This window comes from Paramormyrops kingsleyae, chromosome 4 (assembly GCF_048594095.1).
Source record: "Paramormyrops kingsleyae isolate MSU_618 chromosome 4, PKINGS_0.4, whole genome shotgun sequence".
In the NCBI taxonomy this organism is placed as follows: domain Eukaryota; kingdom Metazoa; phylum Chordata; class Actinopteri; order Osteoglossiformes; family Mormyridae; genus Paramormyrops; species Paramormyrops kingsleyae.
In genome coordinates, this window is record NC_132800.1 from 23524383 (window position 1) to 23546691 (window position 22309).

The window sequence follows — 22309 nt, forward strand, 5'->3', positions numbered from 1 at the left end:
TCAGCGTCTGGGGCTATGGACAGAGGTACTTAAATTGAGTTTTATTTCTATATATTATTGTTGTTATATGTGGCCACCATTTATGTAATCGTAGGCCTAATAATGTTGGAGTGAAATGTGGCTAGAATTTAATTAAAACAAGGGAATGTGAAACGGAAACGTGGCCACGTTTTAATAAATCGTTCCCATGATATATTAAAATATAAAATATATACAAACATACATACACACACACATAAATAATACTCAGGTATGCACGTAACTCCTCTGCAAGTACGCATTCATCTTTAAAAGCAATCCGCGCAGAAATCAATCGTTGTAATTTCGTAGGTATGCATTTGCGCTACGACCAGTCTAGTTCGTAGCGCAGTCTAGGAGGATAAGTAGCACCACTACTAGTTAACCAACCTGCAGTTAACTAATCCCAATGTTAAAATAAGGTTTCATAAACCACTCTGGGTGTAAGGTTGTTTCTTTGTCGCAGTTTGTCTTTACAGCCAATAACCGCAAGGTGGAATAACATTATAATGTAGCACACAAACCTCGTGTATGATTGATTTTTACCGTGAAACTGAGTTTAGTCAGTTAAATGGACTTTAAAGTCTGGTCGTGCCCGTTATTGTGATAGAGTCTGTATGAGACAGACGCCCATTGTGATGGGCTCAGTGCTTTGCGTTTTACACGCTCCCATTGTGAAGACCATTCCATGATAGAGACATTCTGCACATCTATCATTACACATATAATGTGCCTTTATTGTGGATCAGGCACATGTTGCATGCTCAATTTGTGGGGAGACATTTAATTAATGATTTTTTTTATATCCGAGGCCTGCATGTATTACATGAGCACCCATTAAACGTTTCATTGCTTTGCAGTATAGACAATTAACACGGCATCGATATTGTCTGCAAGTCTGGCATTTTAGGGTTTGGTTTTGAAGTTTTGCAATGGAACTTTATGTCACTTTCACTGACAATGTCCCCATGGACTTTGTGTGAATAACATTGTGCATTTCAATGAAATTTCAATGATGAAAGAATACCGGTCATAACAATTTGACTTCCAGTTATGAAAATGAACGTGTGTTGAGTACGCAACGGAAAAAAGCCATTTTAACATTTTTGAAGACAATACCTGTAGCTAAATTGACTATGATATGAGATGACAAAAGCAATAATATTGAGTTATGAACTGTATTGGTGGTAACTTCTGTGAGAGAAGTCTTTTATCATTTCTTAGAAGTGTAATTTATTTTAACATTTTGATCCCTGCACTGGTAATAATGGTCCATTCAGAAATTGCTAGTGACAATATCAGCACAATAACAAAGTCTCAGAGGAGGAGAATTTCATAAATACTGATTAATGACTATGCTTTATTCCAATATGAAGAATTTATGTTGAATGACTTTTTCTACCACATTCCTAGATTAATTTGATTTTGATTGTTATACTTGCATGTTTTGTGCCCTGCCACAGGTTGGAGCCCCATCCAATAGCTTCCGGGATTGGCTCCAGACTCCCTGTGACCCTGCATAGGACAGAAATGGATGGATGGATTTTCAAAATTCATGGAGTACTTGAAATGACTGCTACCCAATGGAAGCAATACTATTATTATTCACTATACTGTCCAATTACAGTTTTCTGATAGCGATTGTGCTATGACTGGGTGATTTCATCGTTTATGCATATCTGGGACGACTAATTTGTAGCATATTTCAATAGCTAAACATTGGCTTCTTTGGTGATGTTCACATGACCTCAGATTTCCCGTTCACTCACGACCTGGATAAAGGAGATTCCATTTTTCTGTACCACAGGCAATCCAGTCATGACTAGACCTTGGAGTCTCCAAAGACCTTCGCTGCCGTTAAACAAATATAGCAAGTTGACAAGCTAGCACCTTTCTCCCTCAGATGGGTTGGACCAGAGACTTTCTATCTAAGGGAACACAAATGTCATTGCCAGCCAGCTCTTTCTGAGCTCTGGGCTCTTGCCAGATTTTATAAATAAGAGCAGGCCCTAGTTTTCCCAGACATTTTGAGATAAGTCACCGGGCTGTAGCTGAAAGAGAACACGAAGGATCTGCAAACTCGTCTGCTGAATTCCGCTAATCCTGACAAACAGGCAGTAATAAATAGTAGCACTTGGGATTTACCTGTTACGTATTAATTAACCGCCACTTCGGGGGAATGCGTTTCCTTTTCATTTTGGGACTACGTATGTGTGACATTTTCTTCTTCCTGAAATCTATGTCGACAGAGAGGAATGCTCAGTAGAGCGGCGAGCGGTCATTAGTCTTACCTCACAGGTGCTGACTGTGATGCTCAGCTACATGTATCCCCGTTGATTAACAGTGGAGAGATTACAGACACTTTTTACCGTGAATTAATGGGTAGGGTTTAACATCTGTCATGTGGAGGGTTTACCTTGGTGTACCTGGAGTGAACCGGGTTATATTACAGTACCACCCCGCTTATCCAAAACACTCGAGGCTCTGCCTTGGTCAGAGGATTAGCCACATTTCGGCAACAATCTGTGTTCACAATAAGTCGACTACAGACAAATAAAATATTCAGCTAGTCGACCAAAGATCTGTATTTACCTCATTTAACACTCAGCTAGAATTATGTTGTGCGACGGAAGGGGTTTTGAGGTTTTTTCGGTGTGCTCTGATATACATGCAAACAAATCCATTCAATCTACATCTGAAGACATTTGCATTTAAATGATCTCTGAAGTGAAAAGGTTTCATATGTAGATATTCAGTCCATTCCTTTTTGGTATATGGGTGAATAGAATTAAAAAAAAAAAATAGAAGCAGAATTGATTGTTTTAATTGCATGACTGCACATTAACAGTAAAGTTTATAATTATGAGATTACTTTCCCATTAAACATGATCTGTTTACAAACTCAGGAATTTCAAAGAACATTCGTAGACTTTTAAAAATGTGTTTATTTTCTCAGTACAAAATGTGCAATATAATAAATACAAAAGACAACATTTATTATTTGAATTACTGGTTAGCATACAATATATCTAACCTACATTAAAGCTTTCTTTACATTTTTCATTTGACCGTTGTTGAGAACAGCAATGGCTAGACCTTACTGGAGGTTTCTGTTTCTAAACCACTGGTAAAGTTTCTGTAACTGTATCCACAGACAAGTATGAATGCTCAGGTTTAACCACCATTTGCAAATTCATCTAACTGGTAACTGATGAGTCTCGTGGTCTTCAGTTAGGGCCGAGCTGTTTTAACAAGCGGTCCTTCACGTCATTCCATCTCTTATTGACACCTTTAATGCCTATATTTTCTACACGTTTTTTTTTTTTCAGCTTCCAGTGTTAACTGATGATATGCATTTTGTCTTCAATACCTATAAATGAACTTTGGCCCATTGTATGTTATGTTTATCAAACGTTTCAAAGAGATTCCCAGACTGTAGAGTCAGTACCTTCTTGAATCTGGGTGAAAGGCCACCCTGTACAATTGAAGCTCTGCTCAGAAGTGTCCCACCCCCAGAAATCATTTTAGACTTAATCCCTGTGTTCCCCTCTGCTGCAGTTTTCCAGGAAGGAGATGTAGGAGTCAAGGACATGTGGTGTCTCACTCAGCAAGTGGTCTCACTTTACAGATTTCCCGACGGGTCCAAGTCCTTCCCAGGTCCACAAATATTAACTGCTGGCACTGTAGAGACAGGAGTGGAGAGAGTCCCTCAGAGCGGCTATAGAGTGATCTTAAATAAACCTAGAATAACATTATACATGTCAACTAATATGATCCTTCTAGAATTTATCTAGATTTGACAGGAAACTAGATGCGTATGCTAACACAAGGGTGTTTTCATGTGAATTGTCCATTTGTGCCTTGTCCCGACAAAAATCGCTTGCTTTTTTAATGCGCAGCAAAAAAAAAAAAAACATTGAAAAAATGCCTTTTTATTCAAATGGCCAAAAACTAATGTATTTTCTAATGTCGTTCATGAAACAGTTACTGTCATTGTGCCAATTATGTGAAATTATAGTGATTTAATAGCCTGCCTAGTGGATCCCACAGACAATGGACAAAATGTGAATAACTGCCTTATAAATAAATTATTCTTTTATCTGGAAAATGTTAATTTGAGTGAAAATGTGTGGTTCCCTGTCTCCTGATAAACTGATTGCTTTTTATGTTTGTTTGTTTGTTTATCTGTCAGCATCGTGAATGGCAATATTAACTAATGCTAATTCTGTTTTTGACTTCTTGTATAAGCCGTATGACTTTTATGACTTAATAAAAGTGCAATGCATTTTTGGCTAAGCAATGGAATAATTTAAACTTACCTGTTCATGGTGGGTGGTTCTGTTACATGAAGGGAAACCACTTCACATGTGAAGAACTTCTTCAGCCACCAACATTTATCAAATGGTACTTGTAGTATGCCTGGGGATTTTAGAATAAGCTGTGTCAGACGTGCACGCTTGCCGATTGTGAGCTAAAGACATCCACGCTGGTTTTTCAGCTTAAAATGCACGGCAGTTGTGAGTTGCTAGTTTAAAACCTTTGATCGTAAACCCTGCATGTGACCAAGTATAAATACCACAATGTCAGCTAATGTCCGTACTGGGAACTACTGTACAGCGTAATAACAGCAATTATGCTTACCATGTGAGACGGACGTCTTCTCCTGATCTCCGGCAAGATCACAGCAAGATTGAAAGGAGCTCGAAGAGGAACTGCTAGAGGCAGAGTTGAGTCGCGCTTCACAACAAGAAGCAAGGAACACAGAGATTAGGATCTGCACATTTGTTCAATCGATGGGAGAAGGTGATCTGAAAATGAACCTGCGGTCTTACTTCGGTAAAAGTGATTTTTTGCAAGCAGACATCCAGCTGACGGAACTGCTGCCATTTTGTCAGTGGAAATTCTAGCACAACTGTATGAGTAAAACCACAGTATTAACATGGTAACTGCAATAAACAAAAAAAAATGAATAGACAGCAGGCATTGGGTTAGTATAGAACCTTACCTTTCGGTGTGAGTTTTAGGCTGGTATATGTTTTAGAAAGAGCTGTTATCTTCCTGAGGTGTCAAGGAAACAGTTTGCGAGAGTGGACCTCAGCCTGGCTTTATAGTGCAAGCCCAGGAGCTCCTGTAAACAGTGGAGAGCAGCCAAACACGTGAACAGGGCGTGCAGCAGACTCCGAGGAATGTTTTGACAACAGCCTGGCTGGTGACACGAGCCGGATCTCTGCGTGTTCACTTTTATCACCAGGGACAGAAGTTTCTCGGCGAGGCTCCACACTCCAGTATCACCCAGTCTGGCAGCTACGATTCAACCTGCACCTTTAAAATACAGTTTTGCTTTTTAATATGGCACCTCAGATACACCGCCTGCACTTTGAGTTGGATTAATTCCCTCCAGTAGAGGGCTACAGAAAAAAAAAACATATGACCCAAGCATGGGAGAAGGGGTAATGTTAAAGACAGCTACAACAATGAAGTAATTATTACATGCTCACAAGCTGACTCTGCAGTACTGCTTCATTTGCCGCCATGGTAAATGAGCTATATACTGTGGTAATTATTACACTGACAAAGGCAAAGTATGCTATTCATGTTGGGAAAACACAGCATAATGGTGTAATTAGATCCTCATGGAACATCTAATCTAAACACACCTGTAATCTTTAATCTGTAAACACCGGGAAGCTGTAATCTCAGAGGCAATATGCCTGCTGCACATTTGGCTTAGCGCACGGTGTACGAGAGTCTGTCCCAGTACCGTGTCCCGTCGTCCCTACATGTGCTTAAACAAAAATACCCAGTGATAGTCACAGTTTTAAAACGGGGCATGCTGCATGCCCGCCACGGCTGTGTGCGCCTTCGTGTGGGTCATCGAGGGTGTGCAACCTGAGAGCGCAGGCAGATGTTTTGTGCACTTTGCGACGAACAGAGAAGCACTGAAGCGACCACCGGAGCCCGAATGGGGGGGGGGTGGGGGGGTGGGCATAGGGTTCATGGCCTGTTTTCAGGCGCCCTAGTGACAGCTGCTTCAGCATTGAAATAAATATGGCGCCTTTTACATACAGTAATGCGCCAGCAATGATACTGTGATAAGGATGATTATCCAGTGCACATATAGGGATCTAAACAAGGCTATAAAGCGATTTTGACAATGTTTAAATAACGCAAAGCTGGTTAGCGATCTTCTACAGCCCACGAGGCAGCGTGCACCAAATCAACGCCCGCGGACATGTCCCTCTCCTCCAGTCAGTGTCCTGACCTGGCCGAAATTTGACGCCTTGGAAGGGATGAATTAGCCACAGGGTCTCCTGTTTGATGCCCAGTTATAGCTCCTGTTTAACCCCTACCCCAATTCCTCCCTCACGTGTCAGCTCACCGTGAAAACAGGCAGCTTGGCTTCTGCACAAACGCTCTTCCTTTCTGCGGTGCCAGAGAAACGGGAGCCGGGATCCGAATCGACGTTTCAATTGCCTCTCCCATAAAATGCAATGCTGCTTGATGGCATTACACTTCGCGCCCAGCCATTCATTAAAAATGAGGAGTAGGAGTGTTTTTTCTTTATTTATTTTGTGGCATCATTAACTTGTAGACACGTTCAGAGCTGCGATATTGTAATAAGGCTCCCGCGAATTGAAAGTGATCCCTAGACTATCAATTTTATTTCATTTAATATTTTTTGCGTGGTTCATGAAAATCAGTCAGTATTTCTCAGAACGTTGATAACCCCTTCAAATTTAGTTCAACTTATCATGCAATTTCATTCTGTGGTATATATACTGTTTTTGCAAAAGGACACATTCTAGTAATACATATGATAATTTTCTTTCAAAAGGGAAGCTATCTTTGAAATATAATACTATTCTTTTTGTTTATGCAGCCTAAGTAAACCCCTTGTGACATTCATTGGCTGAGGTCTGTCCCCCAACACAATGTCACCGCTTGCATCACTGTGTTCCAGAATAGTGACAAGAAAATCCATTTGTATAACATTATCAGTGGTTTGCAGCCGTCCTAGACCCAGTAAACATGCTGTAAACCGTTCACTACAATGGTTTTATTGTAATGTGCTCACACACAGTGTAAAGTAACATTGAAAGTTATTAATAAATATGTGTAATATGAAGGGGAACGCTGCGCTGGATTGGTGCCCCATCTTGCGTTGTTCCCTGCCTTGTGCCCATAGACTCCAGACCCGCTACCCCCTGAATAAGATAAGGGGTTTCAGAAAATGGATGGATGGATGGATGGATGGATGGATAAGGGGACTTATACAGTCACGTCAGTTCTAAAAGTTAAAGAACATGTGGGTACAGACAGACAAATGTTAAAATTGAAACAATTATCTGTGTTTAAACGTTTACAGCCAATCTCGTGCAGAAGGAATATGTCATTTCTTGTTCTCTACCTTACATAATGCAAACAGATAGATATCAGACTAAGCCAGTTCCTGCCCTGTTGATTCTGCTCGTGATGTGTAGACACACGATGTGACAGGGGGCCTGGCCCTGCTTACAGCGTCGTTTTTCCTGTTGGAGTCTGACAGAGTCTGTTTCTAAAGGAACACAGTAAATATGGAAATGCCGACTGCAGCTGAGGTTGGAACCTGCACAGTCACTGAAGTGGATTATGGGTATAGCGACTGCCATAAATGTATGACTCACGGAGCACTCAGACACAGAGTATCTGTCTATAAATTATTTTAATAAGCAGAATGACAAATGTGGATGCAAACTGAAAAGGCCTCCGGTTTTTCGTAGCTCTCTTCCTTGCCGAGAATCTAATCTAAGCAGAGATTAACTAGCAGCTATGATGTCATTCGAACTGAACAAATAATCATGTTGTCCTGCTGGTGTTTTTACTCTCGTGGAAACGGACTGTGACTCTGGCAACCTGACATGCTCCAACCAGTAAGCATGGACTACGGTGGCTGATGAGGGTCACAGGCTCCATGTGCAATGTGTTACGCCTATGATTGATGATTCTGGATGGCACTCAGTTAAACTGAAGGACAGCCCGTGTTTACTTTTGGAAATAAATAATATGCAGTTTGCTGATGGATATGGGAGGCGGAAAGGTTTCTCGATGGCTGAAAATTAATTATTAAACTCCTTGCTTTAGAACACCAGTTTTTTAGAAAGTAAATGGTAGTGATGAAATGCTTTAAGCTATCCTTTATAAATGTGTCATTGACCCCTATGTATACAATAAGCATTAAAAAATGAAAGTCTGTTTATCGTATCAATCCCCTGCCAGCATGCAGGATCTGCAGAACATGGTAAAGCTTGAACAAGTTTTCACAGGATGCATACAATGTTCGCAGAAAGTCTTGGGGTGCTTGCTTAATTCTGTAATAATGTTGCAGATTTACTGGTTTCATGACAAAAGTACATTGAACGGTTAACATATCTGAACATATCTTTCGCCCAAACATTTTCTTTTAATTAAGCGTCATAGTTTTAATTTTTTTTTTGACTGACTCATTCAGTTCATTTCTTACCATTTTGCAATCAATTGCAACTGTAGTCATTGACTTCTAAGAAGATACTACAGTAACTACATTTTGGGTTTCAAGTTATTACTACTTGAAATTAATGTTTTTCTTAAAACTATTGATTGTTCCCAAATATATATTTTTCTAACCAAAAGAATAAATTGATGATTTTGTTATAAAACCAATAAATTTGTAATTCAGCATCCCAAAACTTCCCGTGAGCGCCGTTTCTGCAACACGCAACGTGTTCAGGCTCATGCGATGCATCGTGATGCAGTCTTTATGTCTTTTAAAAGCACACGGCTTTCTGATTAATGCACGCTTTACAGCACTGTGGAAAATCTCAGGCTGCCAAAGAAAATCTTGTTTACAGAGTGAGAGAGATACTTTATGCACCCCTGTGGGGATGATGTTTAAAGCTATTTATCTGGGCAGTAAAAGTATATTTACACAGAGAAAAAAACACATTAGAATATATGCATACAAATAAACATTAATAGAGCCAAACGTAATAAGAATTTCTTCTGTTCTCCAAAAAGTCACTGATATCTAATTATATCTAATTGGATAGTTGGCCTCTCCTCAGGGGCACTGAAGCTATTCCACGTACTTCTTAAATTTTACCACTAGCTCACTAAATTAATTAATTTAATTAATGAACATCTCTGGGAAGTTGCTGGGGGTGCAGTGTGGAGCTTGCAGGTTCTCCCTGTGTTTGCATGCGTTTCCACTCCCACTACAAACCCTTTCGCTGTGATGGACGGGCATCCCGTCCAGGGTGTCCCCCTGCCCTGTGCCCTCTGAAGGACTGGCATCCCGTCCAGGGTGTCCCCCTGCCCTGTGCCCTGTGAGGGACTGGCATCCCATCCAGGGTGTCCCCCTGCCCTGTGCCCTGTGATGGACTGGCATCCCATCCAGGGTGTCCCCCTGCCCTGTGCCCTGTGATGGACTGGCATCCCGTCCAGGGTGTCCCCCTGCCCTGTGCCCTGTGAAGGACTGGCATCCCGTCCAGGGTGTCCCCCTGCCCTGTGCCCTGTGATTGGACTGGCATCCCGTCCAGGGTGTACCCCTGCCCTGTGCCCTTTGAAGGACTGGCACATCGTCCAGGGTGTCCCCCTGCCCTGTGCCCTGTGATGGACTGGCATCCCGTCCAGGGTGTCCCCCTGCCCTGTGCCCTGTGATGGACTGGCATCCCCTCCAGGGAATCCCCTGCACACTGCCCTGTGTCACACTGTTACCCCACCCTGGATCAGCAGTTATTAAAGATGGATCAAATAATCAAAAATGTTTCAGATGTAAAGAAACATGTACATATGAGGTGAAATTGGATATTTTTATGCACATTTTTACGGAAAAGCTGCCTTCTGGAGTGTCACATTTTCATTCCACCAGCAGGTGAAGAAAGTGATTCTAACACACTGTACTGCATTGAAGCAGCAAGTCTGAATCAGCTCTGTGCCCAGACCTTCACTCACGTCACACTCTTCTTGAGCAGAACTCAGTGTGGATGCCTCGTTGTCTTTATCTCTAAGAGCAGATACAAAAGCAGCTGCGAGGTTATGACAGTACAATCTATTACACATCAGCCCTTTCTGCACAACGCGGACTGTGTCACATCCATCCATGTGGAATGCATATGTGACAGGTGTCATGACACTGCAAAGTCAGATAGACCAAAGTCACTACACCCATTGTCATATCGACAATTGACAATATTGATTCATTCAACAGGAATAAATTGTATCTATGGTAACAGGCCAGAGAAACAAATACTAATGAATGAAGTTTTGTTAATTACCAAGCATGCTCCTTTAAAATATTTCATTAATATAAGCAGTTTCATTAAACATACCTAGATACGGATATATAGCAAAGGTATGACTTTGTATTACTTTTTCCCCTTTTGAATATCCAATTAGCGTTCTTCAATTGTTTTTACATATTAACATAACAGTAATTGTATTCAGCATAACATAGATATTTAGTAGAAATTGCACTTGTTTTTTTTAGTAGGTTGGGTAGCTTTGAAAAGCTTAGAAAAGATTAAACCAGGACAGGCCGTGGACTTTGCTATGTACCTGACTGGGAAACAGATTTGGGATGAATGAACAGAGCATGATCAGGACATGAGCTTGGGAGTTTAGATGAACCATAGTTATATAACTGTCCTTAGAACTACTAAGTACAGTTACCTTTCACTGCCTAATTTAAAGGATTTTTTTCCCGAGTATTAATGTCCAATATTCATGGTATTTATAGCCTCAGTAAGTCAGTTATTCCCAAATAGCAGGTCTGATTCTTGGTTTTAGCTGCAAAATACCTTGCCGTGAAGCTGTGGGGGACTTAATTTTGAACTGAGCATCCAATCGACATTGTTCTCTGGTGGTCTTTAAATGGCACTTAGCTGATAATCAGCTTCATTGCCTAGAAATGTAAAGGGCAAAACACCAGAGACCACTGGGCTCGCTGAAGAACTAAATTCTCCCTTTAATTTAATTTTTAATCTAAAACAAGTCTCGAAAAAATTGGTAGAAGTCATTGTTCCAAGGAACATCTCGTCAGGGATAAACAAAGAGCTTTAAAATGATTCAGAGCAACATACAGACAAAGCAGGCATGCTGATTTCAAGGCACTCAAGTGCAATGTTCCAGAACAGTATATAAAATGTTATGTATAAAACCAATATTGTTAACAATGCAAGTAATTATTTTGTAAAATTGCAATACATCCATCCATCCATCTCCCATAAGTTTCATCCAGTACAGTATATTGCAAATGTGATGTATATATATGATCATCAGAGTTGGCTCAGAAGAAGCCTCATATTCAATGTCTGAGGGTACAGGGTGAAAAAATAACTGCAGCATTAGCAAACAACCATAATTTATGTCGTATCCATTCACCCATTTTCCATTACTGTTAGGCCACTGCAGGGCTGGAGAGAGCCTGATCCCTGAATGTGATGCCACTCCACTGCAGAACACACTGATACACTAATGGGATGCCATTCCACTGCAGAACACACTGATACACTAATGGGATGCCACTCCACTGCAGAACACACTGATACACTAATGGGATGCCACTGCACTGCAGAACACACTGATACACTAATGGGATGCCACTCCACTGCAGAACACACTGATACACTAATGGGATGCCACTGCACTGCAGAACACACTGATACACTAATGGGATGCCACTCCACTGCAGAACACACTGATACACTAATGGGATGCCACTCCACTGCAGAACACACTGATACACTAATGGGATGCCACTCCACTGCAGAACACACTGATACACTAATGGGATGCCACTCCACTGCAGAACACACTGATACACTAATGGGATGCCACTCCACTGCAGAACACACTGATACACTAATGGGATGCCACTGCACTGCAGAACACACTGATACACTAATGGGATGCCACTCCACTGCAGAACACACTGATACACTAATGGGATGCCACTCCACTGCAGAACACACTGATACACTAATGGGATGCCACTCCACTGCAGAACACACTGATACACTAATGGGATGCCACTCCACTGCAGAACACACTGATACACTAATGGGATGCCACTCCACTGCAGAACACACTGATACACTAATGGGATGCCACTCCACTGCAGAACACACTGATGTCACTGGTTACGTGACAGTGGCTCAGTCATTCATTATCTTGACAGATTTGTGACTGTGCAGGAGCAAATCTGCAAATCATTAGTTAGGTTACTAGTCAGCTAACAATTTAGCATCACCGCAACTACTCGATTGCTGCTCTAATCAGCAAGTCTCTTTTCAGAACACTTAGTATATTGTTTTTCTTTTTCATAGTGACGGATAAAGTTATTAAGGTTCAGTCAAGTCTAGTTCAGTCAAGATGAAGGATTCTAACATGTTACACCCAACAGTGTAGATTTTTTGCACTTTTTATATAAATTAACAACAGCAGTTAGGAGGGTTTTAATTCTTATTTTAAACCGTTACAACTCAGACGCAAGAACAGGTTCTCAGCCCGACTGTTCGTCGTAAAAGCTTTTGCCCTCTTTACTATCTGGGCCAGCTGTCATTAATATGTATTTCGGTTTGACGGCGCTAACGGGCCTGGTCCCGCGCAGCTGCAGTGTGGGCGTGTCTTGGCCGGCTGCCCCAATACAGTCAGTGAAAGCGTACACCGAAGGCCACGCCCCCTTCAACCCCATGCATGCCGACTGGGTATGTTTATAGCCTGGCAGTCGGATGGCATGTAACAAGAAAGAAATAGTTCTGCATACTTTCTGCACCCATAACCTCTGTTTGCATCGTCATTGTCATTCGACTATTTTTAAATTGACTTTAAAATGCTGGTATGCTGGTAATAATACTCTTTCTTTCTGTGTGTACTCCATCTGTATCACATGCTTATATAGGGTACAGTAGCGCATTTCTGATAGTATAGAATAGTATGTAAACGCAGGACCCAAGGCTTCACAGGGCACTGGACTGGATGCCAGGCCGTCACAAGGCACACACTCACGATTATACCGCACGGGCATTTTACAGATGCTGTATTTTGAACGTAGAGGGAAATTGGAGACAGTGGTGGGATTCACCGCGCTAACCACCATGCCAACCCTCAAAGCATTTACGTCATTAACAAAGTTATAAAATGACAAATTGTATCAGCTACCTTCAGTAACGGAATAACTTCTGTTACGTTCCCGGGAGCCTCAGACAACAGCAGACGGAATAACACAATTTGGGATATGAGCTGTCAGGCCGTCCTTTATAAGCTCTTTGAAGAGATATTAGCAAAGCACCACAATATCTCGAGTATGTCAGTTCGCTGAAATAAATAAAGGTAAATATTAGCTACTAGGAAGTGATGAAAAAGATCTTACGGGCACATTTTGTTCGGGAAGACTTGAAAGGCTTTTTGATTTAATGAGGGAAATTAGCATCAAAAAACAATACATTTGTGCTGTCTATGGTTAACACGATTTTCCTTATTTTTCTCCAATCTGCAGGTATGGTTGTGCTATTCACACAGGGATAATACCACATGTAATACCTCGCTGGCTGCTTTAATAAGTACACCAGCTCATTAACCCAATCAGGGCCGGCCCAAAGCAATTTTTGATTAACCTAGTTGTCATTTGTAATCCTCCGTCCCATTGTGACAAACTGATCAGAAGGGGGCCCCCTGGTGGCTGCTGGGCCCTAAGCAGCCGCGTAGTTCACTTACTCCTTGGGCCGACCACCAAACAGCGAATCGGTTTGCTGCCGGACGGCATCGAGAGGTTCAGTTACTGCGTGGATAAACATTACATCTAGGCATGTGATCTTGGGGATCGTACGTGCCGTGCGATTGCCGCTACCAGGCGTGCTGGTTCCAGCATCTCAGAAAGATCCACCCTCCTGGACAACACTATAGTGTCTGGAATTAACAGAGAATGGAGCCATGTATAAAAATCACCCAGTCGGCGGCAGTCTTGCTGCCAAAACCACCGGGCTAACGAGCGAGAAATCAGGGGGATATCCCGACTTGCTAAAGCTAACAGGAGTCCCACAAGTGCAAGCATCCTGTGTAGAGAGCCATGTCTGCTTCACCTTTGAAGTGGCCCTGGAGAAAATAGAGCGTCCTAACAGTTACTAAGTAAGGTTAGTTAGTAAAGTGGCCATTGAGTGTATTTACCTAAGTGAATCCAACTCAGTTACCGTATATATATGTAATGTGGCCTCATTTAGAAAGACAGGCGATATTCTTAGTCTGGCCGTTATATCAGACAAGGTGTTCTGCTCAGACAGCACAGGTAGTCAGAGGGCAGGATCGAGCAAGCCACGCTCAGAACGGTGTGACCTTTCCCCGCCTCTGCGAGGAAATGCATTTGCCGGCGCCGAAGTGTGAGACCAAATGTGATTTCCTTCACTTCAGCTTCCGTGTGAAATGCATACAAATTAATCACATACACCCTACTTGGCAACCCAGTTCTGTCAGCTCCACACTAAAAACGAAGTTTTAAAAAAAGAAGCATTTTTACAATAACGAGACTGGCCTAAATCAGCCATTTCCCTACGACAGACTGCTTCCCGATGTCCAGCTGGCATAGGAATCTCATTGGGGCGTTTGTATCTTCCAAATATGTTGTGATCATCCTTTTACGGTACCTGTGCTTAATCACTGCAATGATGCACTGTAATCCTTGCGCAGAGAGTGGAAGTCAAGCTCGCCAAAAGTAGTGTCATTCGCCCATGTCTGTGTCATGGCTCCTATTTCTGTAGTACTTGTCTCTCCAAACAGGTTTGATGCAATAAATTTATCTATTACCTACATTCAGGACCACAAAGACTTTATTCATGTACAAATACAGAATCACACTTATGATACAGCAGTGAGAAGACAATATAGGACTGTTCTCGACATTTTCTCTCCACGTTGTAAGCAGGACACCAGGGATGAATTTCCACAAACTGCCAACAAACGGAGAACAGCTTAATCTGTTGCTTTCAGAGCACTTATCAGTTACAATGCACTGACCTTTATTCCAGTTGGCACTGGAATGAGGGAGCCTGGGCTCCAGCTATGTGTGCTTGTGGCTTGAACCATTCACTGGCGAACCCAGTGAGTTTAAATATAGACCAGACTCCACGTCTTGCACGTTAAGCGCCCTCAGTATCCTCCATCAGTTTTTGTTTTTTCTCATTAAGGCTGCATTTCTTTGTTTGCCCACTAAAATCCCGAATATTTTGCTTTTCGATGAAAAACAATCAGAATCTCTATATGTACATCTCCCTATCATGCTAATTACACTACATCTCCCTATCAGCAGTGCTTTACATGAGTGAGACACACGTTTATTATTGATTTCTGCTAAATGCATTCCTGCTCATTACTACAGGACATACAGTCCAATGAGAAGAGGCCCATTTCACCTGACTGACAAATGAGGGCAGGCAGGACTGCTGTGAGCGGCTCTGAATTTCCCAGAATCCCCGGATGTTTGGCTGCCACTGTCAACTTCAAAAACCGTGTTAAAAACACTCCAGCAAATACTCATGAATCAGAAAGTTCAGGAGCAGACAGGGTCTACAACCTTTAAAATGTGCTTCATGACAGGTAAGGACTATTTTTACAAGACCTAGTTTTACTAGGTATGCTTATATTATTTTGTCCTTAAACACTTTTAGCATTTATTATAGACAAACTTGAACTGATGTGAATAAAAGTGAGCAAACTGGATCCCCATATCTCTGCTGCCTTTGTCACGATGCTGTTCTTAGAAATTTGGTTCTTGTTTGGATTATCTAAATACCTGTAGATAAACAAGTCTGTATTACGAATACACATGTCAGGCCATTTACTGGCATTAATAGACGGTGTTAAACTTTGCTTAGTCTCTGTGTAAACACTAGTCTAAAAATAGCACTAGCAAACATTACCATGTTCCTCCATGTTGGAACATTCCCTCCCTGGAACTCGTCCACCCCGCGGCCTTGGCTCCGAACAAACTTGAACTCAGTCAAAGTCAAAGTCAAGTTCTTCCTATTGCTTTCCATAAATGTCCATGCAAATGTTAGTTCCCCCTGAGCGCTGGCATATCTGTAGATTCGACTGTGCGATCTGTGTTGATAAACAGCAATGACACGGTGCAGTAGTCAATGATGACCTTAATAATGACTCCGCTCAGCTGATTTACATCTGCTGAGCTGCTCGATCATTTTTTTAAATACAGGAAGTAAAGAAATGTATATAAAATTCCCTCATTTTGTTGCAATTATTGCATTTTTACCAAAATCTAATAACACTAAAAACAGGTGATTCATAGAGGAGATTAAAGAACTTTATCATTGTATTATTTTTGATTATTTGTACTGGGCGTTTACGCCGATCAGCTATAACATTAAGACCACTGACAGGTGAATTGAATAACATTGATTATCTTGTGACAAAGACACCTGTCAGGGGAGGCCATTATCTACTCAGCAAGTGAACAGTCAGTTCTTCAAGTTGATGTGTTGGAAGCAGGAAAAAATGGGCAAGAGTAAGGATGTGAGCGACTTTGACGAGGGACAAATTGTGATGGCTAGACGACTGGGTCAGAGCATCACCAAAAAGGCAGGTCTTGTGGGATGTTCCCGGTATGAAGTGGTCAGTACTTACCAAAAGTGGCTGAGCTTTTCCTATAGGAAAGCTATTGTTCCACAAATTGCTTGAAAAGCTAATGCTGGCTATGACAGAAAGGTGTCAGAGCTGCATAGGCACAGACCGGTCAGACTGCCCATACTGACCCCTGTCCACCATCAAAAGCACCTACGATGAGCATGTGAGAGTCACAAGTGGACCACGGAGCCATAGTGTGCTGGTCTGATGAGTCACGTTTTCTGTACCATCATAGGGACAGCTGGGTGTGTGTGTGCATCGTTTACCTGGGGAAGCGATGGCACCAGGATGCATTATGGGAAGAAGGCCAGCCTGCGGAGGCAGTGTGCTGCTCTGGGTATAATTCTGCTGGGAAACCTTGGGTCCTGGCATTCATGTGGATGTTACTTTGACACGTACCACCTACCTAAACGTTGTTGCAGACCAAGTTCACCCCTTCATGGCAATGGTATTCCGCAGTGGCAGTGACCAATCTCATCAGGGTAATGTGCCCTGCCACACTGCAGAGATTGTTCTGGAACGGTTTGAGGAACATGAAAAGGAGTTCATGCTGTTGACTTGGCCTCCAATTTTCCCAGATTTCCGTACGATTGAGCATCTGTGGGATCTGCTGGACGCACAATATACATATATATATATATATATATATATATATATATACAGACGCTCCTCTACTTACGAACGAGTTATTCAACATCATTTTAAGGGTATACGCAAGTACAAAGCACGCTACGCTGCTGCACGATGGGAGTAGCGGCCAGAAGTCGTGCTAGGGGGAATTTCCGCGCAGAACAAAAAAATTGATGTTGCGGACAGGAAACGGGAGCCCAAGGAACATAACCTGGACTTAAAGTTCTCTTCCTTCTTATGTCTGAAAGTTCGTAAGTTGAAAGTTCGTAAGTATATACTGTATAGGTATATAAAGTATATATGTAGGCCTACATGTATGTGTGTGTGTGTGTGCGCGCATGGATGCTTAGTTGATATTTAACCTGCAGTGCCATGTTAAATATTTCTTTAAAAATATTAACAAATCGCTTCAATGGCAACAGTTCATTTTGAAGTATCGCTGCTAGCCTGTAGCTAGCTTTAGGAAGATGCTGCTCGGAGGTGTATCAGCCAATGAAAACTCCAAGCGTCTAGTTACTGTACAGAGCGGGACCCTGGACGGCAGTATCCAATGAGACAAAAGCCGGCAAACAGGCAGATCTTGCAGAAAGAATGAAGTCCAGTGAAGTGCTGATAAAAATGGGAAAATACATCAGTCAAACCTGATTTAGATCAAGGCAACAACTGTAATGTGTGAGCAAATAGTGTATTTCAGCTGAAGTGTGATTCATTTGAAGCAGTATGACATCTGAATGATGCCTATTTCCCAAAAATCCATGGTGTGATTTGTTCCCGTTCATGAATCAGCTAATAAGGTCACGCCTTACTCAGCTCAGCTCAGCTCTTTGTCTAGCAGGTCCCTGAAGATGTCATCCTCTCCATTAAAGACTCAATGTGTTGGAATATATATATGTAAATGCATGAAATAGAAGACAGATATTGTTCTTAAACTCATGGTCTGGTCTAATCTCAAGTGACAGAAGCTGAAAGAAAAATAATGCACTGCAAAAGAATGAAGGAGTAGATTAATGAATGAATGGACAGAAGATAGATAGATAGATAGATAGATAGATAGATAGATAGACAGACAGACAGACAGACTTATACCAGGAAAAGAATATATTGATTAATGAATGAACTGAGAAACAAATAACTAAACAACAGTAATTGCTGTGGCTATACAAAATACACCCACCTGCATCTGACATTTATCTGCAAAAAACACATTCTGATATCAAAACCAGTTATTGATGTAACTGGTAGGCAAGTATGCATTCACTGTATAGCGATGTGCTGCAATTTCTTGTAGCAACGCGAATGCATACTTATTTCATGCACATTTGCACTGTTATGACAAGAAATTAATGTGCATTTCTATCTTTATACCAAAAATCAATTATGCAGTCACCACTTAAAGGTTCAAATGTGTAGTAATTTCTTGTCAGATTATACTGCAAATGCACATAAAATAAGTATGCAGATCGTTTTGTGCTGCATGTGTAGTTACATGCCAGTTACTGTATGTCATTCCCTTATTATAATATTGTTTTGAGACCATTTGAGAGTTGAGTTATGTAGATGTGATTTGCAGTGCTGATGCATCGGACATGAAGCTCATGTGTACAGATGGGGCCTGTGTTATGAGGCAGGATTTCTTGCTTAGTGGGATGACTGGTCATATTTGAGGTATAGTCTGGGCTACATTTACTCTAAGTAATACTTCCTTAAATTTTTTTACTAACCCAGCAAAAACTAAATGTTATACTTTGTTAAGAGGCTAAAAAACACTGCAATAAAACATTAAAGTGGGACAATAAGATAGATGCAGGTTTATAGATTTAGCAGAACTGGTTTTGAGTCCGTCCCTGAAGCAGATTTCTTGCTCTTTCTTTGATCTGATCGTTCTGCTGAACGTTTGATACGAATAGAAGAGGCTTCCTGTGAGCCCAGACATCACAATAAGGCTGAAGTCCCTCTCCTCTGATATCTATGTGACTAGTTTTAATCCATACAGCAGCAATTACTTCAGGCTTTAGAAAGTATTCAAGGAAAAGTAAGGAATTTAAACCTAACGATAAAAGCTCCATGATGAGGAGCTAAACGGATTATTTCTATAAAAAGATCAGTAGACGAGGAGTCAGGGGATGACATCAGTAATTTTTGCCCCTTCGTTTCCCTTTAATTGAAAAAGGGATTAGCAATAAGACACATAATCAACACGTAGTTAGGATCTGCAGGACCGGAGCCGTCCCTGAGACGTCTGTAAACACGGCAGGCTGGCTATCGGCGTCGCCTTTCCCGGCATCCTACAGAGGAGGATGTGGCTTTATTATTTTCGCTCCACGGACTCGGAGAAGCAAAGCGCCGGAGAGGAGATGTGACGTCCGTGGGCATTTCACGGCCTTGGCTGTAAACGTCAGACATGATTAATGAAACGGGAGAGTCGTCTTCGCCGGTTCGGTTTGTAGTCAGAGACACGCTGCACTTCGCTCTCGTCCCACTGCCCGAAACGACTCCCAGCTTGATGTAATGTCATTCTCTGCTTTCTCTGACACTGCGTCTTCAATCATCTTAGAAAAATGTGTGAGGCTGTTAGGGGGACGTCTGTGTGCTGGCGTTTCCAGCGGAATTGCGCAGATCCAGTACCTTGTACTGCATTGATTCTTCACACCTTGGCCAATCAGCACATTAAAAGCATTATTTCCAGAAATAAAGGTCTTTTTATTCCCTACCCCTATAATCAGCAGCACTTACTTAAATGACTGCCATTTAATGTTTAAAATCGAGCTTGCAATGGCACAATCATTGACTTTTTCCTGTGTCCTATTACTGTAATTATACATGACTGAGGTCTGTTTTATCTTACTACAAAAAGCGCACGCATTCCGTCATCCTGAATCCGTCTCTGAAACCAACAGTTTTTTTCTTCTTCTATGTGCCGCTAATACTGACACTAAAGTATTTGTTTAAATCCCCCCCCCCCTCACCTTTATAAACCCGTTAAATTCATCTCCATTCTTTGTCCCTCAATATAGTCCCTATTCCTTCCTCCTGTCTTCATGCTGCACGATTCCGTTCACCATCCCACCCGGAGTAACTTACAAATGGCTCAGAGCTGATGGTGGAGTCCTGTATTAATTAGCCGTCTTCCAGGGTGATCTGTGTAAAGCCTCCACGAATCCGAGGGCCATTACTTGAGCAGTGCTGCCTGGATTAAAGGGAGCCTCATTTGCATGCGCAGTCTCCACTGTGCGTGATGAAGAGAAGCCGGTTAGCCCTCGTTGATGGCTTACTATACAGGATTTGCTCCCTAGGAATATGCTGCATGTCTGAGGCTATTACAAAAGGCCACTTTGTCTGTCATTTACTTTGTGGGACCAAGCTGAGCTTTCTAAAGCGTCGAGGTTATCCCTGCCCTCTCGAAATTAAAACGCAGCAATAGCCGTAAAAAATTGCAGATAACTTTTCCTGTTGGAAAATACCACTGTAAGGTCGCTTATCTGAGATGGGTAAGAATCTAACATTAATCTGAATGTCTCAGAAAATAAAATATTGTAACTGTTGCTTTCACTCAACGCCAGCGATATAGAACTGCTTGGAGTCAAATGCTGTTGGCTGTTTTCTAAGCTACGAAAACATAACCAAATAACAAAGATCACACACGTATTTCTCTGGTCTTAAACGAGCAACGCATTTTGTCATTTTTAAAAGCGTATATGAATTCAAAAGCATCCATGTCAACATGAGCTTTTGTGCAGGTTTAATACCCGGAGGAAATAATTACAGCCAAATCCACAACTATGAAATGGGAATGGTTTAAAATAAAAATAAAAAAATAGAGCTAAGCATTTTGACATTTTCTGAGTTGTGGGCAGTGTTAGAGGAGCAACAGAGGAATTTCTTTAGATCTTTTGATGTTTTTGAGTAAATTTGCAGAGGTTAGGCTGCTACCAGACGCTGGCTGTTGTCAGATTATGAATGTTACGCTTAATATATTTACAAAATTAAGCTGAAGGAGAAACAGTGGCTCATTGGGAGGCTGTGTCTCTTACTCCTTCAGGGGTGAACGGGATTTTCATCTTCTCCTGATGTTCATGGCTTTCCTCCAGATGCTCTGGTTTTCCCTTAAAAGATATTTGTATCGGTGCAAATGTATTATGCATCCTCTCTACAGCTTTGCCTGGGATATCTGGGGGGGAGATCTATTGTGATTCTGATCCCGCAGTTGGGTGAGCAGTTGCAGAAAAGGCATGGACTGCTACAATCAAACCAAATGCTATTTTAAGAGAAATTAAAGAAACAGGACAAGCAAACATAAAAGAAAAAAAAAATCTGCATCCATCCATCCATCATCTACCGCTTGTCTGGGGTTCGGGTCGCGGGGGCAGCAGCTTCAGGAGAGACACCCAGACCTCCCTCTCCCCAGCTACCTCTACCAGCTCCTCGGGGGGGACGCCGAGGCGTTCCCAGGCCAGCCGAGAGATATAATCCCTCCAGCAAACAATACAAATTGGCAACTGGCCCCAAAAGGACTCACAAGAGAGTCTCACCTCCCACTAATGATGCGTTTGGAATTCGGCTGCTCTAGCGGACTTAAAGGAGCTCTCAGCAGTATATCTTTGCCTGACTGATATATGAATAAATGTCATTATTCCTCAATGTCAGTCAAATTCGTCATCAAGATACTGTTAGTCTGTCATGGAGCAGTCCAGGGGGATTCCGTCTGCTGGACAAACACCCACCGCCCCGAGGGATTCTCACCCTGTAGCCTAGATCAGTGTTTCTCAATCCAGTCCTCGGGGACCCCAGACGGTCCAGGTTTTTGCTCCCTCCCAGCTCCCAGGTGATTGGGAGGAAGCAAAAACGTGGATCGTCTGTGGGACTCCAAGCACTGCCCCCGATCACTGGTGTTTCCTGTTACTGGCAACTCCCCTGTCCGAGCTGAAATTGATCGTCTTAATTAGACTCCCTAATTTGAGCTGTGTCAGCCTGTCTGTCTGTCTAGTTGCCCGATCCCATTTCTGTGCTTAGGCCC

The 22309-nt window shown here is 42.0% G+C and overlaps 1 protein-coding gene across 1 annotated transcript; it reads right to left on the reverse strand.

Moving 5' to 3' along the window:
- Nucleotides 1-2943: 2943 nt before the first annotated feature.
- On the reverse strand, nt 2944-5160 carry LOC111859235 (pancreatic progenitor cell differentiation and proliferation factor-like protein). The gene is made up of 5 exons (XM_023841750.2): nt 5024-5160; nt 4851-4930; nt 4660-4755; nt 4338-4437; nt 2944-3699 (listed from the first exon to the last, which is right to left on the reverse strand). The coding sequence occupies exons 2-5, from the start codon at nt 4903-4905 to the stop codon at nt 3687-3689; spliced, it is 264 nt and encodes an 87-aa protein (XP_023697518.1). The 5' UTR covers nt 4906-4930; nt 5024-5160; the 3' UTR covers nt 2944-3686.
- Between the last annotated feature and the right edge of the window lie 17149 nt (nt 5161-22309).